At 38.8% G+C, this 22,640-nt stretch overlaps 3 protein-coding genes across 3 annotated transcripts; 2 read left to right on the top strand and 1 right to left on the bottom strand.

The window, feature by feature from the left end:
- Positions 1-195: 195 nt before the first annotated feature.
- LOC113095447 (coiled-coil-helix-coiled-coil-helix domain-containing protein 5-like) lies at positions 196-1,431 on the bottom strand. Its single transcript, XM_026260982.1, has 4 exons — positions 1,300-1,431; positions 830-970; positions 585-736; positions 196-493 (listed from the first exon to the last, which is right to left on the bottom strand). Coding segments are annotated over exons 1-4 (321 nt in total). The 5' UTR covers positions 1,302-1,431; the 3' UTR covers positions 196-467.
- Positions 1,432-2,168: 737 nt separating this feature from the next.
- On the top strand, positions 2,169-15,928 carry LOC113095446 (manganese-transporting ATPase 13A1-like). Its single transcript, XM_026260981.1, is given in 26 exon segments — positions 2,169-2,646; positions 2,841-2,930; positions 3,680-3,943; positions 4,134-4,289; positions 4,692-4,761; positions 6,043-6,149; positions 6,221-6,350; positions 6,456-6,511; positions 6,642-6,768; positions 6,865-7,002; positions 7,085-7,205; positions 7,508-7,665; positions 8,583-8,758; positions 9,681-9,791; positions 9,869-9,994; positions 11,171-11,279; positions 11,358-11,429; positions 11,432-11,550; positions 11,657-11,753; positions 11,889-12,070; positions 12,630-12,744; positions 12,830-13,026; positions 13,109-13,251; positions 13,438-13,549; positions 14,223-14,366; positions 15,400-15,928. Coding segments are annotated over 26 exon segments (3,534 nt in total). The 5' UTR covers positions 2,169-2,340; the 3' UTR covers positions 15,508-15,928.
- A 1,374-nt stretch (positions 15,929-17,302) lies between these two features.
- LOC113095448 (kinetochore-associated protein DSN1 homolog) lies at positions 17,303-22,314 on the top strand. The gene is made up of 11 exons (XM_026260983.1): positions 17,303-17,334; positions 17,541-17,568; positions 17,957-18,206; positions 18,291-18,364; positions 18,470-18,542; positions 19,560-19,641; positions 19,732-19,782; positions 19,880-19,951; positions 20,037-20,184; positions 21,217-21,304; positions 21,628-22,314. The coding sequence occupies exons 1-11, from the start codon at positions 17,303-17,305 to the stop codon at positions 21,708-21,710; spliced, it is 981 nt and encodes a 326-aa protein (XP_026116768.1). The 3' UTR covers positions 21,711-22,314.
- Positions 22,315-22,640: the final 326 nt, after the last annotated feature.

The raw sequence follows: 22,640 nt of genomic DNA, 5'->3' as shown, positions 1-22,640 counted from the left end.
TCATTCAAAAACAATCATATCTCTCTTCATGAGTCCACCTCCGAGTAGCTTTCATATTTCATATTGGTTTATGAAGAATTTTTTTTGTTTGTAGATTTATGGATTCATGAAAACAAACAATAAAGTAGCTAGAGTGCATGTGAATTAAATAGTTGAATGCTTTTTGGTAAAATAGGACTCTAATCTTCCAAAGTATAAAGAATTTAGAAATGCGCATTTTATTGCAACTTCGTGTTTTAATATCATGGAACCTTTTTAAAAATCTCATAAATAGTGTGAAACATTAATCATTAACAAAATAAAACATCACATTGAATATTTTGGAAGAAAGGTGTGCAAAAGACTGAGATTTGATTCAGTTTTGTGTTTGTGTTGGAGTTCTTCAAAGATAATACGTTCTTCCACAGTGCGGAGTATAAAACACCTGCATTATTGTCCTCATTAGCCTCAACAGTCACAAAAATCATCTATGTGGGCTGCGGCTCAGCATTCGCTGTTGGAAGAAGGTGTTATAAATATTTTAATACACTGTACTTAGTCATACATCCAGGTGTTTTATAGAAAAGCAGACTTTCACTCCTTACCAATTCCTGAAAGGTCGACGGTCTCAACACAGGTGAGGAAACGTGTAAGGTGAGGTTGACACGCTTCAGCAGAGCTCGGGTTCTCCCGCAGACAGCGCTCAAACACTGAAAACTCACCAGCACAGTCACCTCGGATCTTTCTGATCACTGGACTGCATTGAGAAGGACGAAAAACAGCAGAAATATAGTGCATCCTATTTAACTGGGTAAATAAGCATGCAAGGTTGTGTATTATATGGACATACTGTGATGAAGTGCACTGTGCCACCCTCAGCTTCAGCTCTACACACTTCTCTTGCCATGATGCTGGATGGGAGACAACACATCCACCGTATTCATCCAGCTCCTTCTGGCAGTATTTGGTCGTGATGGCCAATGCTGCCTCCCTATTATAACACAGTTTAACGGATTTCAATTTCAATAGCCTACATGCAAATTACATTGGATGCTCAACACCACAGGTTTAATTCTATATGAAGGAGGGCAGACCAATTTAAAATCAGTTCGTCAAATAGGGTTCTAGGGCCATTTTATTTTACACATTCTAGCTCCTACAATTCACTGTTCGTTTTAGCTAATGTAGCTCAAACAGAGCTTGGCTTGCTATCAGACTCGACTGCTACCGTCGTATTACAGAGTAAGCACAATAAGTGTAATACACACTAGATGTAAAATAAGTATTTAAAACACACCGCTGTCAGCCAGACCTACTTACATGTTGAACACCTTTGGTTTCACTCGGTTCTTCTGAAGGTTACTATCACATCACGCACATGTGCGACTGCGAAGGGAACGTCCGCGCTCTCGCCGGAGGAATTCGATTGGTCAATGTTTACGCTTGCGCTGATCTAATTGGTCGAATCCCTGGGTAGCGTGAACGAATGGGCGTGGCTTCGAAGCAACATTTTCTTACATTTTTCATGGTCGTATTTTTGTTTTAAAGGATAACAGTTAACCAGCGATACTTGTGCTGCTTTGTTGATTTATTTATTTTCCATTTAAAGGTATATTTAAATAAACAGCAATACGGGTTAAAAGATACAATAAATGTACAACAACGTAATAAAACGTTTTATACTCATTCATACAAGAGGAAAGCAGCTTCTGTGTGCCATCAGAGGTATCTTTAACACTAGAGTCAAAAACCTTGTCACTCTTTATTATTAAAGTATAACATAGTAATGTAGAACTGGGAGTGAGTTTGTTTCAGTTGACAACAGGGGAAAAAATGGCACTATATGCATTTCTAAGAACTCAATTTGGACAATTTCAAAGGCAATTTTAGCAATATTTCGATTTTTTTGCACTCTCAGATTCCAGGTTTTCATATAACGTTAGTTGTATCTGTAATTCATCTTTCAGATGACGTATAAATGTCAAGTTTAAAAAAACGGACCGATTTTGTGGTCCAGGGTCACATATATAAAAAGAATCGGGCAATAATTAATAAGTCATTTCTAAGTTATTTTATTTTATCATCTCATGGCACTTGATTGGACTTTCTTTTATAATATCATTTCCATAAGAAATTTTCTGTCAATCGAAAAATCTCCTCGCAAGAAAGGACGTGTACCGGATATTGCGTCACCGGCGTGCGTGCTTGCGTACGCGGAAGCTGTCGTTCGTGTCTGATAATTTTGATAGATCTGTAGAGTGGGCAAACAACGGGCCGGTGCGAAGCAGCCTTTTTTACCATCAGCGCCTGCAAGGAGGAGGTGGAGAGTAGGAGGGTCGACGGAGGAAGGCGCGCTCTAGAATGGACGAAGTTAAAGAAGAGGGAAACATGTCCGCGGACACGAGGACGCAGACGCGCGCGCCGAGCGATGATCTGGTGAGATCCGTGTCTCTCCACAGCCGCAGGCCTCGCGTCCTGCACGGCACAGTGTTCCCGTTCCTCCTCCTCTACCCGGGCTGCTTATACGCGTGGTTGGTAGTCTACGGAGCCTCGGAGTACGCTGAGGCCGGCCTGCTCGCTCTCGCCGCTCTCGGGATCGCGCACGTCCTGACAGCACTCTCTGGCTACTGGTCCGTGCACGCACACTGCTGGCTCACCTGCTCCAAGGTGATAAAAACATATGTGTGCAATGCAAACAATAAACATAAATGTTATTTTGAATAACCAGCACGTTTGAATGATGGCTTTTATTGGGCTTGGTTTGACTGCGCTTAGTAAGTCATACATCAAACCATATGTTAGGGACATTCATACATTTGCACAGTAAGCTGACTGTAATAATGAAATGATATGTTCAACAGGAGTCTGATCCAACCAAAGCCACCTTTGCAAAAGTTATACCCACACCCAACAATGGTTCGGCTGAATTGGTGCCTCTTCTGAGGGATAAGGTGAGGTCTCTTTTTTTTTTTTCCTGGTGTTTTTTTTTTTTTTTTATACTTTGCTGGTATTCTTTAGGGTTTAGGGGTTATGCATGGACCCTCACCTGTCATAACAGACCGAAGACAATAAGCACATTGGGATTGGTTTTCCTTAGTTGTATATAAGAGTGTTTGCTTTATGTAGCTTTTGAATCTGGATGTATATTTTTACATTATCAAAGACTTTTCCATTTTGGTTGATTTGTAGATTGTACCCCTTCAAAAATGTGTTTCCCTTTCATTTACTATGGCAGTCATTTTGTGGAAATAAAAAGTGTGACTATTTTAGCCTTTTGTTGGCCTGGGGTTTTTTGTGTGTGTTATTATTGTTAGTACTACAAAACTGCCCAAGTTTCATATTATTGAAGTAAAAAAAAATCAAAACTTAAGATCATTAGAGAATAAAATAAAAAATGCAGCAACAGCTGTTTTAGTATTCAGATCTCGCTGTTTTAATGTGATATGATGCTTTGTTGGGACTCAAATGTTATTATACAGGCGTCACAGTTAAAAAGTTTCAAAAACTGAAATTGTCAGGCCTGAAAATATATATATATATATATATAAAAAAAAAAAGAAGATTTTCCGGAATAACTGGAAAAGCCATGATAATTCCTCGGTCAAAGGTGTGGAAACTCTAGTTTTAGGATATAACAGATGGAAAATGTGTATGTAAAGTCTTTTTGTGTGTGTGTGTGTGTGTGTGTGTGTGTGTGCAGGATGAGGATGGAGCAGAAATCCTGTCCTTTGAGTTCCAGAAGATATGTTATGTGTACGACAGCAAGGAGAAGAAATGCTTTCTGCCGGTGGCGTTTCCCATCAACTTTCCCATGAGTCATTTCCAAAACTGGAAAGGCTATCAGGAGGAGGATCAGTTACGTGCTGCGGAGAAGCGCTATGGCATCAACCGTGCAGAGATGGTGGTGCCCGACTTCCTGGAGCTGTTCAAGGAGAGAGCCACAGCACCCTTCTTTGTCTTCCAGGTTCGTCTGCAGAGCGTGCGCTTTGGTTATAAATGCATGAGTGTACTAGAAATGCATCACTGTCTAATGGCCGTGGTTCTCAAAAAGGCTTTTTACCAGTGAAACTGCATTGAATATACATCCTGGCTCCAGGATTGTGAAACGCCAGCCGGTGAGTATTGTATTAACGGTATATTTTGTCCCGCTGCAGGTGTTTTGTGTGGGTCTGTGGTGTTTGGATGAGTACTGGTACTATAGCGTCTTTACTCTCTTCATGCTTGTGGCGTTTGAAGCATCGCTGGTGCAGCAGCAGATGAGGAACATGTCAGAAATCCGCAGAATGGGAAACAAACCGTACATGATCCAGGTAACTGCAGTATCTCTCAGCTTCAGGTTTGGTCCAGCTGTGATAACATGCTGGTCTACTAACTCTTATTGAAATGTTCTTTATAAAGCACCTAGAGCTGGTTCTGTCTTCTGATTGGTCAGTGCAGTGTTTATCACCCACAATATAGTAACATATCAGCACAGCTACAATATATAGAAAACCTTTTCTTATCGTTTGCTTGCCAGGGACTATATATCTTTCGAAAGTATGGGGCTCAAAGAACATGCTTAATAAAGTAGATTTTATAAAATAGGTAAAAACCATGACTGTCTTAAAGATATGTCACACATTGTCTTTCTTTGTAGCTTATAGATTAGTTAATAAACAGCAATTTAGAATAAGAGTAAGATGTATAATTTGGGCTCTTTTCATCTGTATCAGGTGTATCGGAACAGAAAATGGAGGCCTGTATCCAGTGATGAACTCGTTCCTGGAGACATTGTCTCCGTTGGTGAGTTTCATGGAGTCTGTCTGTAATGGTGTACAGTAGAGCTGCACGATAAATTGACCGCAATCTCGATTCAGACACTCATGCAATCCCATCTTTAAGTGACAACGATTACGACGATTACAACGATTAGTGAAAGTGTATAGTTCAGATATAAACATTGATGTCTATGCTAGTGATCACAATAGTGCAAATCCCCTTTTGAAAGTAACGGTCTGGCGCTTCAAATAATGTTTGTTGATTGCATTGAAGAGTGACTTGAAAAATGAAAAATGAATTTGTCATTGAATCATTCATTCAAGAGAATTGTTAAAAATCACTGATTCATCCAGTAATGAAACAAGTTAACAACTGATGTGTTTATGGGTGTTTATGTCTAGTGTACAGAGGCCCCAAAATTTTCTACTTCTGAAACAAATGTATCTGCATATCTTCGCGTGTTTATTTAAAAAGAGATAGCATACTCACATTTTAAGTTAATTCTTCAAAAAGGCCTTTCTTTTAACTTTCTATTCATCAAAAATCTGATGTCTCAGTTTGTATAAAAAATATTAAGCAGGCATATCAGAATGATTTTTGAAGGATCATGTGACACTGAAGACAGGAGTAATGATGCTGAAAATTCAGCTTTGCATCACAGGAATAAATTACATTTTTAAATACACATATGTCCATAGTAGACAAAAATGTCATTGTCAAAAAACTGTCATTAAAATGTAAAGCTTGGGAGCACAGAGCTACGTTTGGTCTCATTTTAAAGAAGACCCATGGCAGACTATTGTTGAATTAAAAATTTTTTTTTTATAGATGTTTAAGTTTATGAAAATGATTTATGAACTATATTTTACATTTATGAAACATGTTGAACTCTAAACCTGCTAGAAAATCAAAGCCAATAATCTAAGCAAGTTATTTTACAAATTTTAGGTTGATCTCAAAAAATGAGCTTTCAGTAAGATTTTGTTTGAGCGCAGTACCAAATGGTCCCCATTAGATGCCAGTATTAGATTATATATATTTTCAACTAGAAAAGTTATTTTAAATTGCATTACTTTACTGTATTTTTGATCAAATGAGCATAAGAGACTTCCTTCGAAATCGTACCAACCCAAACCATTTAATTGAATTAAGATATAACGTATTTGGCTTCTGGTTGTCACACGTTCGTAGTTAACATGATGATCTACACCTGTTGTTACTACACTAGTGCTGACTTCATCAAACATCCAGTTAAAAATGCAAACGGAGCATGTGAATGGCCGTCTGTTTCTCATGTCATCACAGGACGTTCTCCTCAGGATAACCTGGTTCCCTGTGACGTGCTGCTGCTGAGAGGCCGCTGCATTGTGGACGAGGCCATGCTCACGGGAGAGTCTGTACCTCAGATGAAGGTGCGTCTGGCTGCCCTCGTCACCGCTTCAAGAGAATCTGCGGTCTCTGATCAGCTGTGTTGTTTCTGTAGGAGCCTGTAGAAGACCTGGACCCTGACAGGATCCTGAACCTGCAGACAGACTCCCGTCTTCACGTCATCTCAGGAGGCACCAAAGTGGTTCAGCACAGCCCCCCTCTCCGAGCCAGTGCGGGCCTGAAACGTTCGTACTCACAGCTGAACCTTTAGCTCTAAAGCCCAGAATTAATCAGGTCCATTTAAACGTTGTACGTGTAATAATGCTTCCTCTTTTCCTGTCTCTTCCCAGCTGTTGACAATGGCTGTGTTGCGTATGTTTTGCGGACGGGGTTCTACACTTCTCAGGTGAGGTGCTTGCTCAAGTGACATGTTTCTGAAAGACGTTTGTTAGGACATTTTTCCGACTGGAGTCACAACGCTCTCTTTCAGTCTTGTGTTTTAGAAATCACTGAAGCTTTGCTGGTTTTGTTTTTAGGGCAAATTATTAAGAACAATTCTGTTTGGCGTGAAGAGGGTAACGGCCAACAATTTGGAGACATTTATCTTCATCCTTTTCCTGTTGGTTTTTGCCATCGCAGCAGCTGTATATGTTTGGGTCGAGGGTGAGTCACGTTCATCTTTGACTAGAGCGTTGGTCCTAGAGGAGCATTACATATAATGGCTCCGCTGTCTCATGGCTCACTCTCCGTGTCTTTCAGGGACGAAGGACCCGAACAGAAACAAGTACAAGCTGTTTCTGGAGTGCACTCTGATCCTCACGTCAGTAGTGCCTCCTGAATTACCCATAGAGCTCTCACTGGCTGTTAACACATCTCTCATAGCCCTGGCCAAACTCTGTGAGTGACCGCGCTAAACTCATAATCACAATCCTCATCCTCTCCCCCCTCACACCCATCCTCTCATGTTCTTCCCTTACAGATGTGTTTTGCACAGAGCCTTTCAGAATCCCCTTCGCCGGGAAAGTGGAGATTTGCTGTTTCGACAAGACGGGCACCCTGACAAGCGACAGCCTGGTGGTTCGTGGCGTCGCAGGACTCAGGTAAAGCCTGCACATCTTCAGGCCAAATCAAGATCATTCAAAATGGTCTGGATCACATGTTTGGATCGCTATTACAACAACATGCATATTACCTTGGCATTAAACTACAGAGGAATAGTTAGCGCAGCTTGACAACTTTCTCTCTTTTGACCAACGTAATCAATCTCTTCTTCGAAATGCTATTGTGGGTTTTTTATTTTGCTGTTGGATCAAACGAGGCAACCGGAATTGTGTTTGATGTAGATTCTGTTTACCATGAATGAAGCATATCCAATGTCTCTTATCTGTTCCTCTTTTTTTAGAGATGGGAAACAAGTGACGCCAGTGTCAGATATTCCAGTGGACACTCATCGGGTGGTGGCTACGTGTCACTCGCTGGTCACACTAGATGATGGACAGCTGGTGGGCGATCCGCTGGAGAAGGCCATGTTGACCGCGGCAGACTGGACGCTCACTAAAGGTCTGATTCACTACATATGACCGTCACATCTAGCGCTGTGTTATAATGATTGTTTCGTTCCAGATTTAGAATCAAGATATTGTTCTTACAAGTAATTAGAATTATTACACTTTCAAAGAACATCAGATCGTATGCTTGGGTTCATCCACATCATCTAGTTTCCTAATTTATTATATTTTATATTATATCATATAAATAAACGCACTCTCTAATTTATGAAAACTGGTAAAGCATGAAGCTTCTGTCACTTGTGCTTTAGAAGTATTAACAATTCCAAATTAGGTTAATGTTTTTCTAAAAAAAAATGTATTGTGGCACCGAGGTTGCAGAGGTGCGTCTGTTCAGCAACCACAATCACAAACAGTACAGTTGAGCGTATGTTTAGATCTATTCCAGATCGTCGCTGAGTTAAAACTAGCTTTGGTTTGAGCAGAATATGCCAGTGGGGATTGCTAAGCATTGACATTCATGTTATCTCTCTCTCAGGCTAGTGAAGGAAGTGTCTTGTCATCGTTACCAGATTGGGGAGATTAAGTAAAGCACGGGACGAAAAAATGTATCAATAAAAAAAAATAAAAAAGCTCGTATTAAGCTCTTGACATCTGGCAAACCAATACATGAAAGCTTGTGGAGCCTCGTTACTAATTAAAGATTATGCAAATGTTAAATAAAAAAAAAACATTTTATGAATAAATAACCAGTAAGCACATTTCACAGACATTTTTGTAACTTATCTTGCATCTCTAGTTACTCTATAAATTTTGTTCATTTTCATCATGTTCAGTTTTATTTGTCAGTAAAATATTGAAACCTTTTTTTTTGACTAACAATGTCAGAAAAGGTTTTAATCAGTATGTGTAATTGACAGAACACGTAGCAGATACACTTGAATTTTTGGTTTGTGTCGCTGTATGCAGATGAGAAGGTGTTTCCTCGCAGTATAAAGACTCCGGGGCTGAAGATCCATCAGAGGTTTCATTTCGCCAGTGCTCTGAAGAGGATGTCGGTGCTGGCGTCATATGAGCGCATGGGCTCCACTGAGCTCTGCTATATCTCAACCGTTAAAGGTGCACCAGAGACCCTGAAGGACATGGTGAGCATCTCTGTTGATCTCTAGGTAGATGTCTGGTACACTGCTGATAGTTTGTTCTGGGCAAACACTGAATGATAACACCGCTAAAATGCACATTTCTTTAGATCTGCTTCCTCACACACTTTAGTCTCAGGGTTAAACTTTACACTGAGTTCTGGAAAACTGCATGGTTGCAAAACAAAATCAATTGTATGCTAGAACAAGTAGTTGACTAGTCAGTCTAGGAAGCCTTGTTAAATTATTTTGGTTAAGTGATTGCATGTAGGGATAAATAATAAAAAAAAAAAAAACTTCAAAAACATGGTGACATTTTGATTTCTATGATTTGTTGTGGGGAAAAAAAATACAAGGGATTTCAACCAGAGAACTTTAATAGCTCATTTTATAAATAATTAATTATTGTAGATTGATTGGGATAACTTTATACGGGAGTGAATCTGTATAGAGAATAAAACTGTGGGGGGAAAAAATCATTTTTTTGGGTGCGCACCACCCTTCTAAGGCTGAATAATTTGGAGGAATAAAAATAAAAATTACTCTTTACTAGGACCATGTCAAAACCAGTAACCATAAAGTGAACTTTTTTATTTAAAAAAAAATCCACTTGAATGTTTACATGCCACTTTTCTACGTCAGCATCTCAGAAGAGTTTATTCTTAATAAATGAACCAAGCTGAAACACTATCATAATCATTTCTTATTATCATCACAATGAGCATTGTCATGTTTTTCAGTCTTCAGGATCATTTACGTCTAATTGCTTTGTTGGATCAGCTGTGATTTTCTTTACTTTTAGTGAAGACCAAAAAAGTGTTATCATAACTGTTAATTGTTGCTGAGTTTGTGAGAATGATTTGGTTCATCGTAACGTCTGTATAGATTAGTGGTGGTGGTGAATAATGTAGACACTGCTTTTTTTCAGTTCTCCGAGTGTCCGGTCAGCTATGACGAGGTGCACAGAGAAATGTCACGGGAGGGAGCCAGAGTTCTTGCACTGGGGTACAAAGAGATGGGCCACCTGAGCCATCAGCAGGTATTCAGCAGCGAGGCTAAACATCACATCTCATCTCCACATGCTCTGCTCTTGATCACAGTCTGTTGTGTGTGCAGGTCAGGGAGGTGAGCCGGGACATGCTGGAGTGTGACCTGCGCTTTGCAGGGTTCATGGTCGTGTCCTGTCCTCTCAAGACTGATAGCAAGGCAGTTATCAGAGAGATACAAGAGGCCTCACACCATGTGAGTGACTTAACTCCATATCTTAACATGTACTTAGTAAACCGTTAATGATCCGGTTTCACAGACAGGGCTTAGGCGAAGCCAGGATTAAGCCATAGTTCAATTAGGACATTTAGGTAGTTAAAGCAAAAAACATTACTGGTGTGCTTTTTGAGACAAAACAAAAGCACTGATATAGTTTAAGATCAGTCAGTGCAAGTTTCTTTCAGTTGAAACCGCTCAGATTTACATTTTAGTCTAGGACTAGGCTTAAGCCTTGTCTGTGAAACCGGGTGAATATGTCTGTACTATCGCCATAGTATTGACAACTTTACACTGTTAGAAATCATTTTAAAAAGGTATGAACAGGTGGGTGTTTGTCTTGGAGTTTGGAAGTATACTAATTTGAATTTATATTCATGCATTTGACATTTGAATCATGAGATTTGGAAAGATTTCTACAAATTTGGGCAAAATTTAAGTTTTTAAAATGGTTTAATAAATTAAAAGTACTGGTTTTGTATACTTTATATGTGACCCTGGAGCACAAAACCAGTCTTAAGTCGCCGGGGTATATTTGAAGCAATAACCAAAAATACACTGTATCTGTCAAAATTATTGTTATTTCTTTTCTTTTATGCCAAAATCATTAGGACATTAAGTTTTAGGACATTTGAAAATACACCTAACGTTTTTTATATATAATATATATATGTACACAACCTTTCACATTTTTGGCACCAGTAATATTTGTGATTTATTTTTTTAAAGAGATTAATTGAGCAATGCACATTACATTGAGCATAATGTAAAAAAATATTTCTCAGTGTTTCAAATAAATGCCTTTCTTTTGAACTTTACATTCAAAGTCTTTAACATTAACATTAATTGTCTCTTTACCACCAAATCCTCACGTTTCCTAAAGGATCATGTGATTATTAAAAAGTTAAGTGATTTCATATAAATTTTCCCATTTACTTTTTTTTTTCATACTCTGATTAAGTTGAGCCAAACTTGTCCGTCACATGATAATTCTTGATTTCAGTCTCAGTTTCATGTGTGTTATGTGTCTTTCGCAGGGCTGTGTTTAAAACCTTGCCAGAACATTGATGACATGTTTTTTGTTGGTTACTTAAACTGTGTATTAAGGAGTGCTCTTCCATCATGTCTAACATTAGTCACGCTCTCTGTCCACAGGTTGTAATGATCACAGGTGACAACCCTCTAACAGCGTGTCATGTGGCCAGAGAGCTGCATTTCATGCAGAAGAAGCACACACTCATTCTCCAGCAAAGCCCCAGTCAAGGTGTGAGACATCACTGACAAAACTGCTCTGAAAGAGCCAGAGGAACATATTTTGAACCAGTGCCTCTCTGTTTTGCAGCTGAATGGCAGTGGGTGTCCATAGACGGCAGTGTGTGCCTCCCTCTCCCTACTTCCTCAGTCTCAGATTTGGTCAGGGGTACGACCTCTGTGTGACAGGAGAGGGACTGACCAGGATGACCTATGAACCCAGTTTACTCAGCGCCCTGCTTCCTCATGTGCAAGTCTTTGCTCGTGTCAGCCCTAAACAGAAGGTCAGCTTTACACGTTGGAGAAACCTTGGCTGACAACTGAATCACCACACTCCGTATTGATTGCTGTTCAACATGGTTCACGATGTTGATTTTCCTGTCTGTGCAGGAGTTTGTCATAACTAGTCTGAAGGGGTTGGGTTTCGTTACACTGATGTGTGGAGATGGCACAAATGATGTTGGTGCACTCAAACATGCCCACATAGGTGAGTCATTAAACATGCAGAATGTCAGATATGATACTTAACAAAAACCACATGCATGGCTGCTCTTTAAAGTTGGATTTGATGTACTGTAGATGTACTGTACCGCACTCATAAGATGTCCTTCGTGTTTACCAGGTGTGGCGTTGTTGGCTAATGCCCCAGAGCACATGCCTGAGAAAAAGAAGAGAAGCAAAGACAAAGAGTACGCTTCTGGAGAGCCCAGGCCCCTAGTCCCGAGTTCAGGGGTCAAACTGGGCTCCCGTGCAGCCAGACAGAGGGTGATGGCCCAGAGAGAGGAGCAGCTCGCTGCACAAAAGGCAAGCAGCTCAAGGCTACATTTTGAATGTCAGCGTTTATCCACGTCACAACCGGCTCAAAACCGTAACAAATAAAAGGAGCACACAGTACGGTTGGCAAGGTTGCAACCAAAATATTTGGAAAAACATATAAAACAAGGATGCAACAAATAATAACTGCAATTTCTGTCTGACACTAGATGCTTTAGTGTCAGACACAACAAGTCTCAGCACTAAAAACAAAATCCAAATAAACCAAAATCCCCAAAACCAAATACAAGTCAATTTAGGAGCAAACAAGCAACAACCACATGACCAAGGCCAAAGTTTTTATAGCGGGAAGAACAAGCGGACATTGTTCTCTTGAACCAGTTCACCCAAAAATGAAAATTCAGTCATCATTTACACCACCTTATGTCGTTCCAAACCTGTATGAGTTTCTTTCTTGAACACGGAAGATATTGTGACCAAACCAAACAGTTGACGCTAGCCTCCGATATTGGGTGAACCTTGCCCATTAAGCTTGTATTGTTTACTCCAAATATGTAACCATATGTTGCATGAATGGCTTGTGTCATAGGAGAGGATCAGTCAGGTGCTGCGAGAGATAGAAGAGGATCAGATTCAGGTGGTTAAACTGGGCGACGCCTCCATCGCTGCTCCATTCACCTCGAAACTGTCCTCCATACAGTGCAGTAAGTGCCACATGTTTTGATCGGCTTGAGTGCTCTCGTGTAGTCCTACGTGCGGTTGGCCTAACACCGTCCCGTCTGTTTTCAGTCTGTCACGTGATTAAACAGGGGCGCTGCACTCTGGTGACCACCCTGCAGATGTTTAAGATCCTGGCGCTGAACGCTCTGGTTCTGGCCTACAGTCAGTCTGTGCTTTACCTGGAGGGGGTCAAATTCAGCGACTTCCAGGCGACCCTTCAGGGCCTGCTGCTGGCCGGCTGCTTTCTCTTCATCTCAAGGTCAAAGGTGAGATTTAAAATGTTTTGTCCAGCTGCTTGTAGTGTATTATGGAGCAAGATTCACTATGTCTGTTTTTTTTCCCCCTCAGCCGTTGAAGACTCTTTCCAAAGAGCGGCCTTTACCGAACATCTTCAACCTGTACACTGTCCTCACAGTGCTGCTGCAGTTTGCAGTCCACTTCTGCAGTCTGGTGTACCTGTACAAGGGGGCACAGAGCAGAAGCCCACCCAGGTATGAATAGAAATGGGGTACTGTAACCACATGAACAGGCTGAGTGGGATTTCCCAGTATCTTTACAAAAGAATTCTGCCTGACACAATGACATGATTTTCATAACATTTGCAATCAGGCTTCACTTTTAACCTCTCTCTCTCTCTCTCTCTTTCTCTCTCATTATTTTCCCCCCGTCTCCTGCAGGGCAGAGCAGTTTGTGGACCTGTCCAAAGAGTTTGAGCCCAGTCTCATTAACAGCACTGTATACATCATGTCCATGGCCATGCAAATGGCCACATTTGCCATTAATTATAAGGTACTTTAATTTTTAGTTGGATATCGATCACATATAATGATGCTTTGTAATGAAATTATGCTTTGTAGCACTCAAAGGGATAGTTGACCCAAAAATGAATATGACCCCATGATTTACTCACCCTCAAGCCATTCTAGGTGTAAATGACTTTCTTCTATCAGACAAATACAGTCAGAGTTGTATTATAAAACAATGTCCTGGGTCTTTCAAACTTTATAATGGCAGTGAATGGGGGTCGAGATTATGAAACCAAAAAAGTGCATCCACCCTTCATAAAAAGTGCTCCACATAGCTCTGGGGGGTTAATCAATGGCTTTTAATGTGAAGCAATCCATCTGTGTAAGAAAAATGTAAATGTTGAAGACTTTATTAACCGTAATCTCTAGCTTTCGCTAGCCGTGCGGAGCACTTTTTATGATGGATGGATGCACTTTGTTAGGCTTCAAAATCTCGACCCCCATTCACTTCCATTATAAATCTTGAAAGACCCAGGACATTCTTTTATATAACACTGACATAAGTCATTTATACCTAAAATATCTTGAGGGCGAGTAAATCATGGGGTCATTTTTATTTTTGGGTCAACTATCCCTTTTAGTTAACAATAAGAGCACTGTAAGCACAGATGAGATTTGAGACCTGCAGCCTAGATTCAACACACTGTCTTGTTCAGGGCCATCCTTTCATGGAGTCTCTCACTGAGAATCGGCCTTTGCTGTGGAGCATCGGTATATCAGGGCTCGCCATAGTGGGGCTGCTGACGGGATCTTCACCTGAATTCAATGAGCAGTTCGCCTTAGTAGATATTCCAACTGAGGTATGGGTTCAGTACTCCACACTATTCACATACAAGACTGTCAATGGAAACGTGCTTGCATTTTAAGCGTGCAGTAAAGGCTTGTTCACACCAAGAGCAATAGCTATTATTATATATAATACTACCACTCCCTATGTGCAGAGTACACAGTTTACATAATGCAAAATAGTGACACCATTCCCACTTCTGTGCCTGCGCCCGCACGCACCTCATGTTCGCAGCTGAATGCAAATAATAAAATAAAGGAAAAAACTCATGCATCAATTTCAGGTATATTCATAATCCTGTGAAACTTTTTTGTCTGTTGACGCTAATAACGTTTTAATGTCGGTAATAATTCAACCACCACCAATGCATCTAATATTCTCTGAGTTTTGCATGTTCCCTTAAGAAAATGTGTAACTTCAAATAATAATTTACCAAGTATGAAGAGAACATTTTGTTGTTGTTATAAAAAGACCAAATCCAACAACAGCCTTTAAAATTACTTACAATCACTGATCTCTAATAGAGAACAGTACATATACGCCAGTGCTTACGATGCATTATATAAAAACCATAATTAATTATTACATGGTTATCATAAAATAACACCGTTAAAATGCATGATAGAATACAAAATAAACAATTTATGTAAATTATTACAAACGCCTGCAAAGGGAGCCAAAGGCTGTCTAATATTTATACAGGACGAACAAATCCTTGTTTAACAGGCCGCTGACCAATCATTTAATTCAAATATCCAATTAATCTTTCATTTTTGGCAAGCTTTTTGAAATAAAAAAAAAAACGTGGACATCATAACCCTTACAAGAATTAATCATGGTTTTATCGAAAAACTGCCTAATTTTCTTTTGTGTGATTTCTGGGCACCCATTTGTCCAGCAGCGGTTATGAGAATACAACCCTTTTAGTGTCCAAACAGACATTGTTTATTGTAAGCATGCGCAGCAGGTTTGTCGTCTGTTGCTGACCTCTCATGTGTAGCTATTTTATGATTAATAATATGTTTTTCCATTCTTTGTCTTTGCAGTTTAAGTTAATAATAGCCCAGGTCCTAGTTTTGGATTTTGTCGCCGCCCTGTTGGTGGACAGAGTTTTGCAGTTCCTGCTGGGCAGAGGAACCCTGAGGTTGCCTTAATGAACTGTTATTGCCAACAGTCACCAATGCAGTTGCTGCCCCTCGTGACCAGACTGTGAACGGACTTTACAGGAACACAGTACTTGACTGGTGGCGAACTCTGTGAGATGTGAAAGGATGGGGGTGTAACTCAAAATGTACACACCCCAGTGTTTCCTTTTCCTCCCGGTCTATGTCTTAATACTTTAACTTCATTTTCTTTCTACTGACATCTTTAACCACCCCCTCCGCTCTAAAGGCCAAGAAGACTACAGTATTGTGTTGAGGGTGAGAGTGCGTTGGTTGAGGCGCGCGGCTTTGACAGGGGCGTTCTGAACAAGTGTTTCTTTTTTTGGGGATTTTCTTTTGATTTGATTTGTTTTCAGCATTTTGTAAAAAGACAAATCTCAGAAAGACTTATAAATGACCAAAAAAAGAAAAAGCTGTCGTTGTGTTCTTTATTTCCATGACTTTTTCTTAAGACTTACATTTTAAAGAACTAGCTATTTTTGTACTGCTTTGGATTGACATAGCAATATATGATATTATGCAAGCTAATACTTTCAGGAAAGCAAGGTGACAGTACATTATTTTTTACAATGGTCACTTAAAGCTTTAAATCACCTGTAGGAATGCAAATAAGGACATATGATTGCACAACATGCTGTGATGTGTTATTAAAGGTGCTGTGTTTAAGTTTTTGACTACTAAAGCATAAACATACCATAATATGTTTGCAGATATTTAAGAAACATGCTAAGTTAACATACTTGTTTTTCTGAAAAACAATGCTACAGACAGTTATTCTCCTTTGAAAATGTGTTCTGTGTCGGGAAGTCAGTCTCTGTTTTGGTTTGTGAAACCCGCCCAATGCCAGATTACCCAATTGTATTTTGGCACCCTGGGTTGCCAGTTGGCAGAAGACACAGCGTATTTTATTTTATTCATCGTCAAATGCGCTTGATACTGTTTGTGTCATCAATCTGGCAACCTGCGTGTGCATCAATACTCAAGGAGGGGCCGGGTGGAAAAAAAAACCCTCTCCAATATTTAGAATTTAGACTGCAATACCTAGTTCAAGCATACAGTGAAAATCCTACATACAGCACCTTTAAATACTGTATATCAATGGAATATTTCTTCATATCAGCATTTCAGAAGGCATAAAGTGAAAATAGAGCCTCAAGATTTTCTTTATATATATATATAAATAATTATGCCAAACTGGGATGCAAGAACGTAAATGACAAGATTGAAAATATACTTTTAATCTGTTTATCAACTTTTTGGACTATTTGATATTTCTGCCAGTATTTCTGCTTTAATTTTTTTATAAACAGAAACTGGGGTAACAAACAAACAATACTTGAGGGGAAAAATAAAATAAATATGTTGCTCTTTTTTTTTTTAAGTTATCTTTATGTTTTTAATAATAATATTATATCAATTATATTAATAATAATATAGTCATCTGAAAATGAAGTTATCCTGTATCACCCATCTACTCTAAATGAAGGCATTAGCCTACTCAGGAGAAGAAAGCAAAACTTGTTCCTGGAAAAATTATAAATGAAATAAAATATTTGTTGGACATTTTTCTTGAACACTGAACTTTATGCAGTGGACTCTGCAACTTTTTGTATTATTTTTTTTTTTATTAGATAATTTATCAGACTTTTTGTAATAGCTTTCCCAAAGCAAAGCATGAGCATTGTCATGTGAAATGTAATATGACTACAGTTCCCAAGAACCATCACGGCGACATGAAAGTGGGCGGGGCATGTTTGACTCTGCGCGCGCGGTGTTTGAAAGAAAAATGGCGGAGCTTCAGAATGGAGAGATTGAACCGTGAGTGTTTTATTATTTATAACATCAGGAATACGGTATATGTATCAAATGTTATTTTTGCCTTTTTAATGGACAAATACTGAAAATTGTTGTTTAAAATATATCGAATTATCGTTATGTTGGATGCTCCAAACAAGGCTGTGAGATGTGTTTGCTGTGTTTGTAAAGTAACGTAACTTGAATCATGACCATTATGTCTCTCACAGGTGTGAGGACAGCAGCATCAATACAAGGGTAAATCTGTTTTCACTGCTTTTTAAATGTACCTTTCAAACATTCGGGATTAATACCTTATTTATCAAATTAAAATCGCATATTAAAATAATTTCTGAAGGATTATGTGGCAGTAAAAACTGAAGTAATGGCTGCAAAATTCAGCTTTAAATTTTGTAACTGGAATAAATCAAATTTTTAATTGTAATAATATTTCTCAATATTATTTTATTCATCTGTCCCCCAGTTTCACAGACAAGACTTATCCCATACTAAATTTTAAGTCTAAATTGTTTCAACTGTATAAAATATATAGAAGTGTGTGTGCTTCCAGTATCTTTAGTCATGTGACAAATGCATGGCCAACCAGTCTGTATGTATCTAATACTGTGATGTTTGTCCCAACTAGGTCCCGGAAGTGTCTCAAGGAGTCAAACGGCCTCGTGACAGCAGCCCCGTCCCGGGTCCTCCTCAGAAGTCACCTGCTCGTTCTGGAGAGGAGGAGCGGCTGCAGGACTCCAAGATGAGCTCTGCTGAGGACAGTGTGAGGGACAGTGTGAGCGTCAGCGCTCCAGAACCAAACGGAGTTCGGAGGAAGTCCTGGAGGAGATCGTCCCGAGGCAGACGCTCCCTGCCGGCCTTCTCCTGCTCCTCACAGCGTCAGTGTCACGGTCACCGGACGTCCTGCTGGAGCTGTTTATGACTGTGCTGACTTTCTCTTCTTTTTTCTTTGTGTCTTCTAGCTCTGTGTGAAACCATCAGCCTGTCTTTGCCTGATAACGAGAGGCTAGAGATGCTAATTAAAGCTGCCATGCAGGTCTGTAAACTGCACATTATTAAGAAAATTTATTTCAGCTTTGTCATTGTGACCATGAATCCTCTTTTCTAGTCTAACCATTCATGTTTCCCTGATTGTTCACAGAGGACAGTGAAAAGGGCCAAAAGTAGTCTGTACACTGTTCCTGGTGTTGATACAGAGACCCTCCAGGCTCAAGGTATGTCCGGGGTCCCGGCAGAGCCAGGCCTTCAGGTTTTTACTTCTCCTGCAGACATTTTCGATAACTTCAACACACATTAATTACCGTTTCTTTTTTTTAACCATTTTAGGGATATTTTTTATATATATATATTTACACATTTATCCTTTAAATAAAGAATATTTGCAACAAGCTGTAAGTTATACAGTTATAACACTACTGTTTTTTTTTTTTTTTATTCTTTAAAAAGGCCTCTTATGCTCACTGAGGATGCATTTATTTGATAAAAAAATACAGTAAAAATAGTTATATTATGAAAATAAATGAAAAACTGTTTTCTGTTTAAATATATTTTCAAACATAATTCATTTCTGTGATCAAAGCTGAGTTTTCAGCATCATTCCTCCAGTCTTCAGTGTCACATGATCCTTCAGAAATCATTCTGATATGCTGATTTGCTGCTCAAGAAACTTTTATTATTATTATTATTATTAATGTTGGAAACAGTTAAGCTGCAGAATATTTTTGTGGAAACGGATTTAGTTTTTTTTTATTCTTTGATGAACCGAAAGTTAAAAGGTATTGCATTTATTTCAAAACATAGAAACATCTTTACAAACATTATAAATGTCTTTACTTACACTTGAGATCAATTTAATGGGTCCATGCTGAATAAAAGCACTGATTTATTTTAAAAATATAATATTAATAATAATTAATATTAATTATTTACCTTTTTTTGCCACTATCCTTCAAACAACCAGTTTTTCAGAAATACATTTTTAATAATTTATAATCATTTTTAATATGATCACCTTTCAGTATATATTTTGTGTAATCCAAATAAAAAAACACTTTTGAGTGGTAGTGTATTTAGTGTCATTTTCAACACATTCTTATACAGTATATTTCCAAACAAACTGTTTCATCTTATCAACAAAAACTCATCTATAAGTGTTCTGCAGTCTTAGCGAAACAAAACAGTCACAGAAAAGGCCCACACTTACTGAATGTTGTCCAAACTATAACTTCCAGTTGAATCTTTGCACGGAGAGTGGGACAGTCTGGCTGAAGACATCAGAAGAGAGACTCCGAGTTCACTTCCAGCTGTTGAGAGGTCCGTCAGTGTTTCAGCATTAGTCCCTCGATCCTGAAGCACTCTCCACTTTAATACATCTATCTTCTCTCCCTCTCTCTCTGTGTGCAGTGACCCTGTTGTTAACATGACCACTGCACACATTCAGGAGGACATAGACAGGTAATTCTCTGCTCTCGTCCACCTCAGATAATACAGTGGTCATCTGTTTCATTTTCTGACTGCATCTGACATGTGTAATGGTCTTGTGCTCGTGTAGGTTACAGGCTGAGAGTATGTCATGGGAGTCGCTTCTGAACCAACATCGGAGCAAAGCTGACGAACTAGACAAGTGAGCACAGCTTCATAAACGCACCAGCAGCACACATGGACACTGAAGGACGCTCGGATTCATCCTCTTCTCTGTCCCTTTGCAGATGTGTGGAGCGAGGTGAAGAGAAGGGGCTGCCGCTGGACCCATCGTGCTTTGAAAAGTCCTCACAGAGTCAGCTCATTCTGAACAAACCGGACTACAAGGCGGTGCTCGTGGGACAGCAAAAACTACTCCGAAACATGGAGCTCGTGGTGAGACCATGATGCTTTATTATTCACTAAAAGACCGTATATATTCAGACCAGAGAGCCATAGACATCTGACAACATATTCACTAGCCTTGTCACAAAGACATTTGTGGCAGTTTTTATATTTGCTATAAATGTTTTATATATATATATATATATATATATATATATATATATATATTAAATGCTATGTGTTCTTTACCATTTTTATGGTAACTATATACCAGAGGGGACCAAACATTGTACTACAAAGGGCCAAAAATACAATTGAGGGCTGTGAGACAAAAGTGTATTTTGCATTATAATGTAACTTGTAACAGTAAATGTTAAATACAGCTTTATTTATTGATTTATTTATTTTGTACGTGATAATGTGCCCTTTTTCATTTTATTTGTTCTGAGAAAAAAAATGAAGATTATAATACATTTTTACCTTTTATTTATGGAAGACACCCACTAAAATGTTATCCGGTGTAAAAATAAACCAAGAAGGTTTAAAATCATTTAAAATATAATACAATTTAGTATGTTCACTTCTATATATATATATATATGTGTGTGTGTTTGTGTTTCGTTTTTACATTAAATATATCTGTTACACTGAATGACCATGGAACATTGATATTTGATATTTTATTAAATCAGATGTTATTTGAAACTTTTCATATGCTTTCTTTGTAAATAGAATAATTTTTGTAAGTTTAATTTGCAGACACCAAATTGGAACGTCTCATCTTTGACCCAACTATATTAGATTTAATATAGGATTTAAATTATTATTTTTTTTTTTTAACTAATAAGTAAAGCCAAAAAAGGTAAGCAATGCTAAAGCAAAAAAAAAAGGCTTAAATGGCATGTTTTAATAACTACTTTCTTGCCAAAATCAAAGCTCATCACAGCCCCTTAGAGCATCTCCTTTATTTACAATACCAGCTTAATGTGTGCTATATACAACAAATATCCTAAAACAAAAATGATACTACTCTTTGGTGGCATATTTTCATTTTTAAATGTCTTTACTTGTCTTCCTTCACAGATGGACTCACAGTGTTGTGTAATGAGGGAGCTGCTGTCTTTCCGTGAGAAATCACAGCTGCTGCTAAAGGAGACCAGTGCCAGACTAGGTGAGATCCCCAAAGTTTGGGATTATTATGATAAAAAAAATTAAAAAAACTTAATGCATTTGTTTTCATCATTGGTGTATATGTATAATTATAATATGACACCATTACAGTTTTTACTGTATTTTGTATTAAATAGTCTTCTTTCAAAAACATAAAATCGAATTGACAATCAAGACATCAACAACAAACGTGGTGTTTGAAAAAATAGCACTAATTATTGTACAGTTCAGTGGGAGCTGCCTTGATTGTGCCGGTTGCTTTTTATTTAGTCCAGTTTCTTGCATTAAGCGCAGTGTTTTACTGTCTGTTTGTTTTCCTCACAGCTGCCAGGGCTGGCTTTCAGAATCTCCCTTCATCTCCAGTCAAACAGCTGATAAAAGGAGCCATATCTAGTGTTTCCTCTTAGTTTACAGAGCCGTAATGAATCCCATGGGATGCTGAGCTACCACAGAAAAGTGCTATGGTCTGACAGAGCCATTTCAGTTATGCATTATTACTTTCTACTCTATCATTTCTACTTTTTGCAGTATCAAAATACATGGCCTTTTCATATGACCCAATAATTTGGATGGCGAGTATCTAAATTCATGCTAAACATCTGTCTGTCTGTCCTAGATTTAGTAAGAGGAAAGGCTCATAATGTGCACATAAAGCCCAAAGATGGACACTAGATGGCAGACTAGTTATTCAGAGCTCTACTTTAACCCTTGCAGTTCTCCATAGGGCTTGTTTTTCACATTTTTACAGATTTCAGATTCAAATTAAATTCCTCGACATCTGCTTCAATTTTTTTGTCATGTAAAAAAAGAAAAGAAAAAACATTTTGATTCAGTTTTAAGCCCCCGAATGTTTTTAATCGGTCTTTTAATCTGTCCTGTATGTCTAATGGACTAAGAATGATATTCATTCATCCATCACTGGATATATTTCTCTCTTCTGCCTGAATGGTGAAATTGAATAAACGGTTTGTGCTGGTGTCTTGTTTCCAGCTCAAACATCGCAAGCTTGTATTTACACGCTTTAAGTCATCATTATTAGCTTAAAGAAAAGACACTGGCCTTTGGGCTTTAGTCATGAGCTCTTTGAGGGCCTTTTAGCCGTCTGTTATGTTTGTTCTTGTGCGTCCCGTGACCCCTTCCCCCTCACTTCCAGCCCTTGTTCTCTATTCAGCGTCACACAGGACTGCTGAGCAAGACACAGGATTCTCCACTTCACATCCGCTCTGTTTATATCACATTTCCATGCCCACAAGACTAAACACCACCTGCTCTGAACTCCCGTGACATAATAGTATCTGTGTTCGCTCTCAATCCACTGTGATCTAAGAAACTGAAGA

This window comes from Carassius auratus, unplaced genomic scaffold (assembly GCF_003368295.1).
Source record: "Carassius auratus strain Wakin unplaced genomic scaffold, ASM336829v1 scaf_tig00215724, whole genome shotgun sequence".
NCBI classification, from domain to species: Eukaryota; Metazoa; Chordata; class Actinopteri; order Cypriniformes; family Cyprinidae; genus Carassius; species Carassius auratus.
Note: the sequence above shows the minus strand (reverse complement) of the source record. Positions and strands in the feature narration are given on the sequence as shown.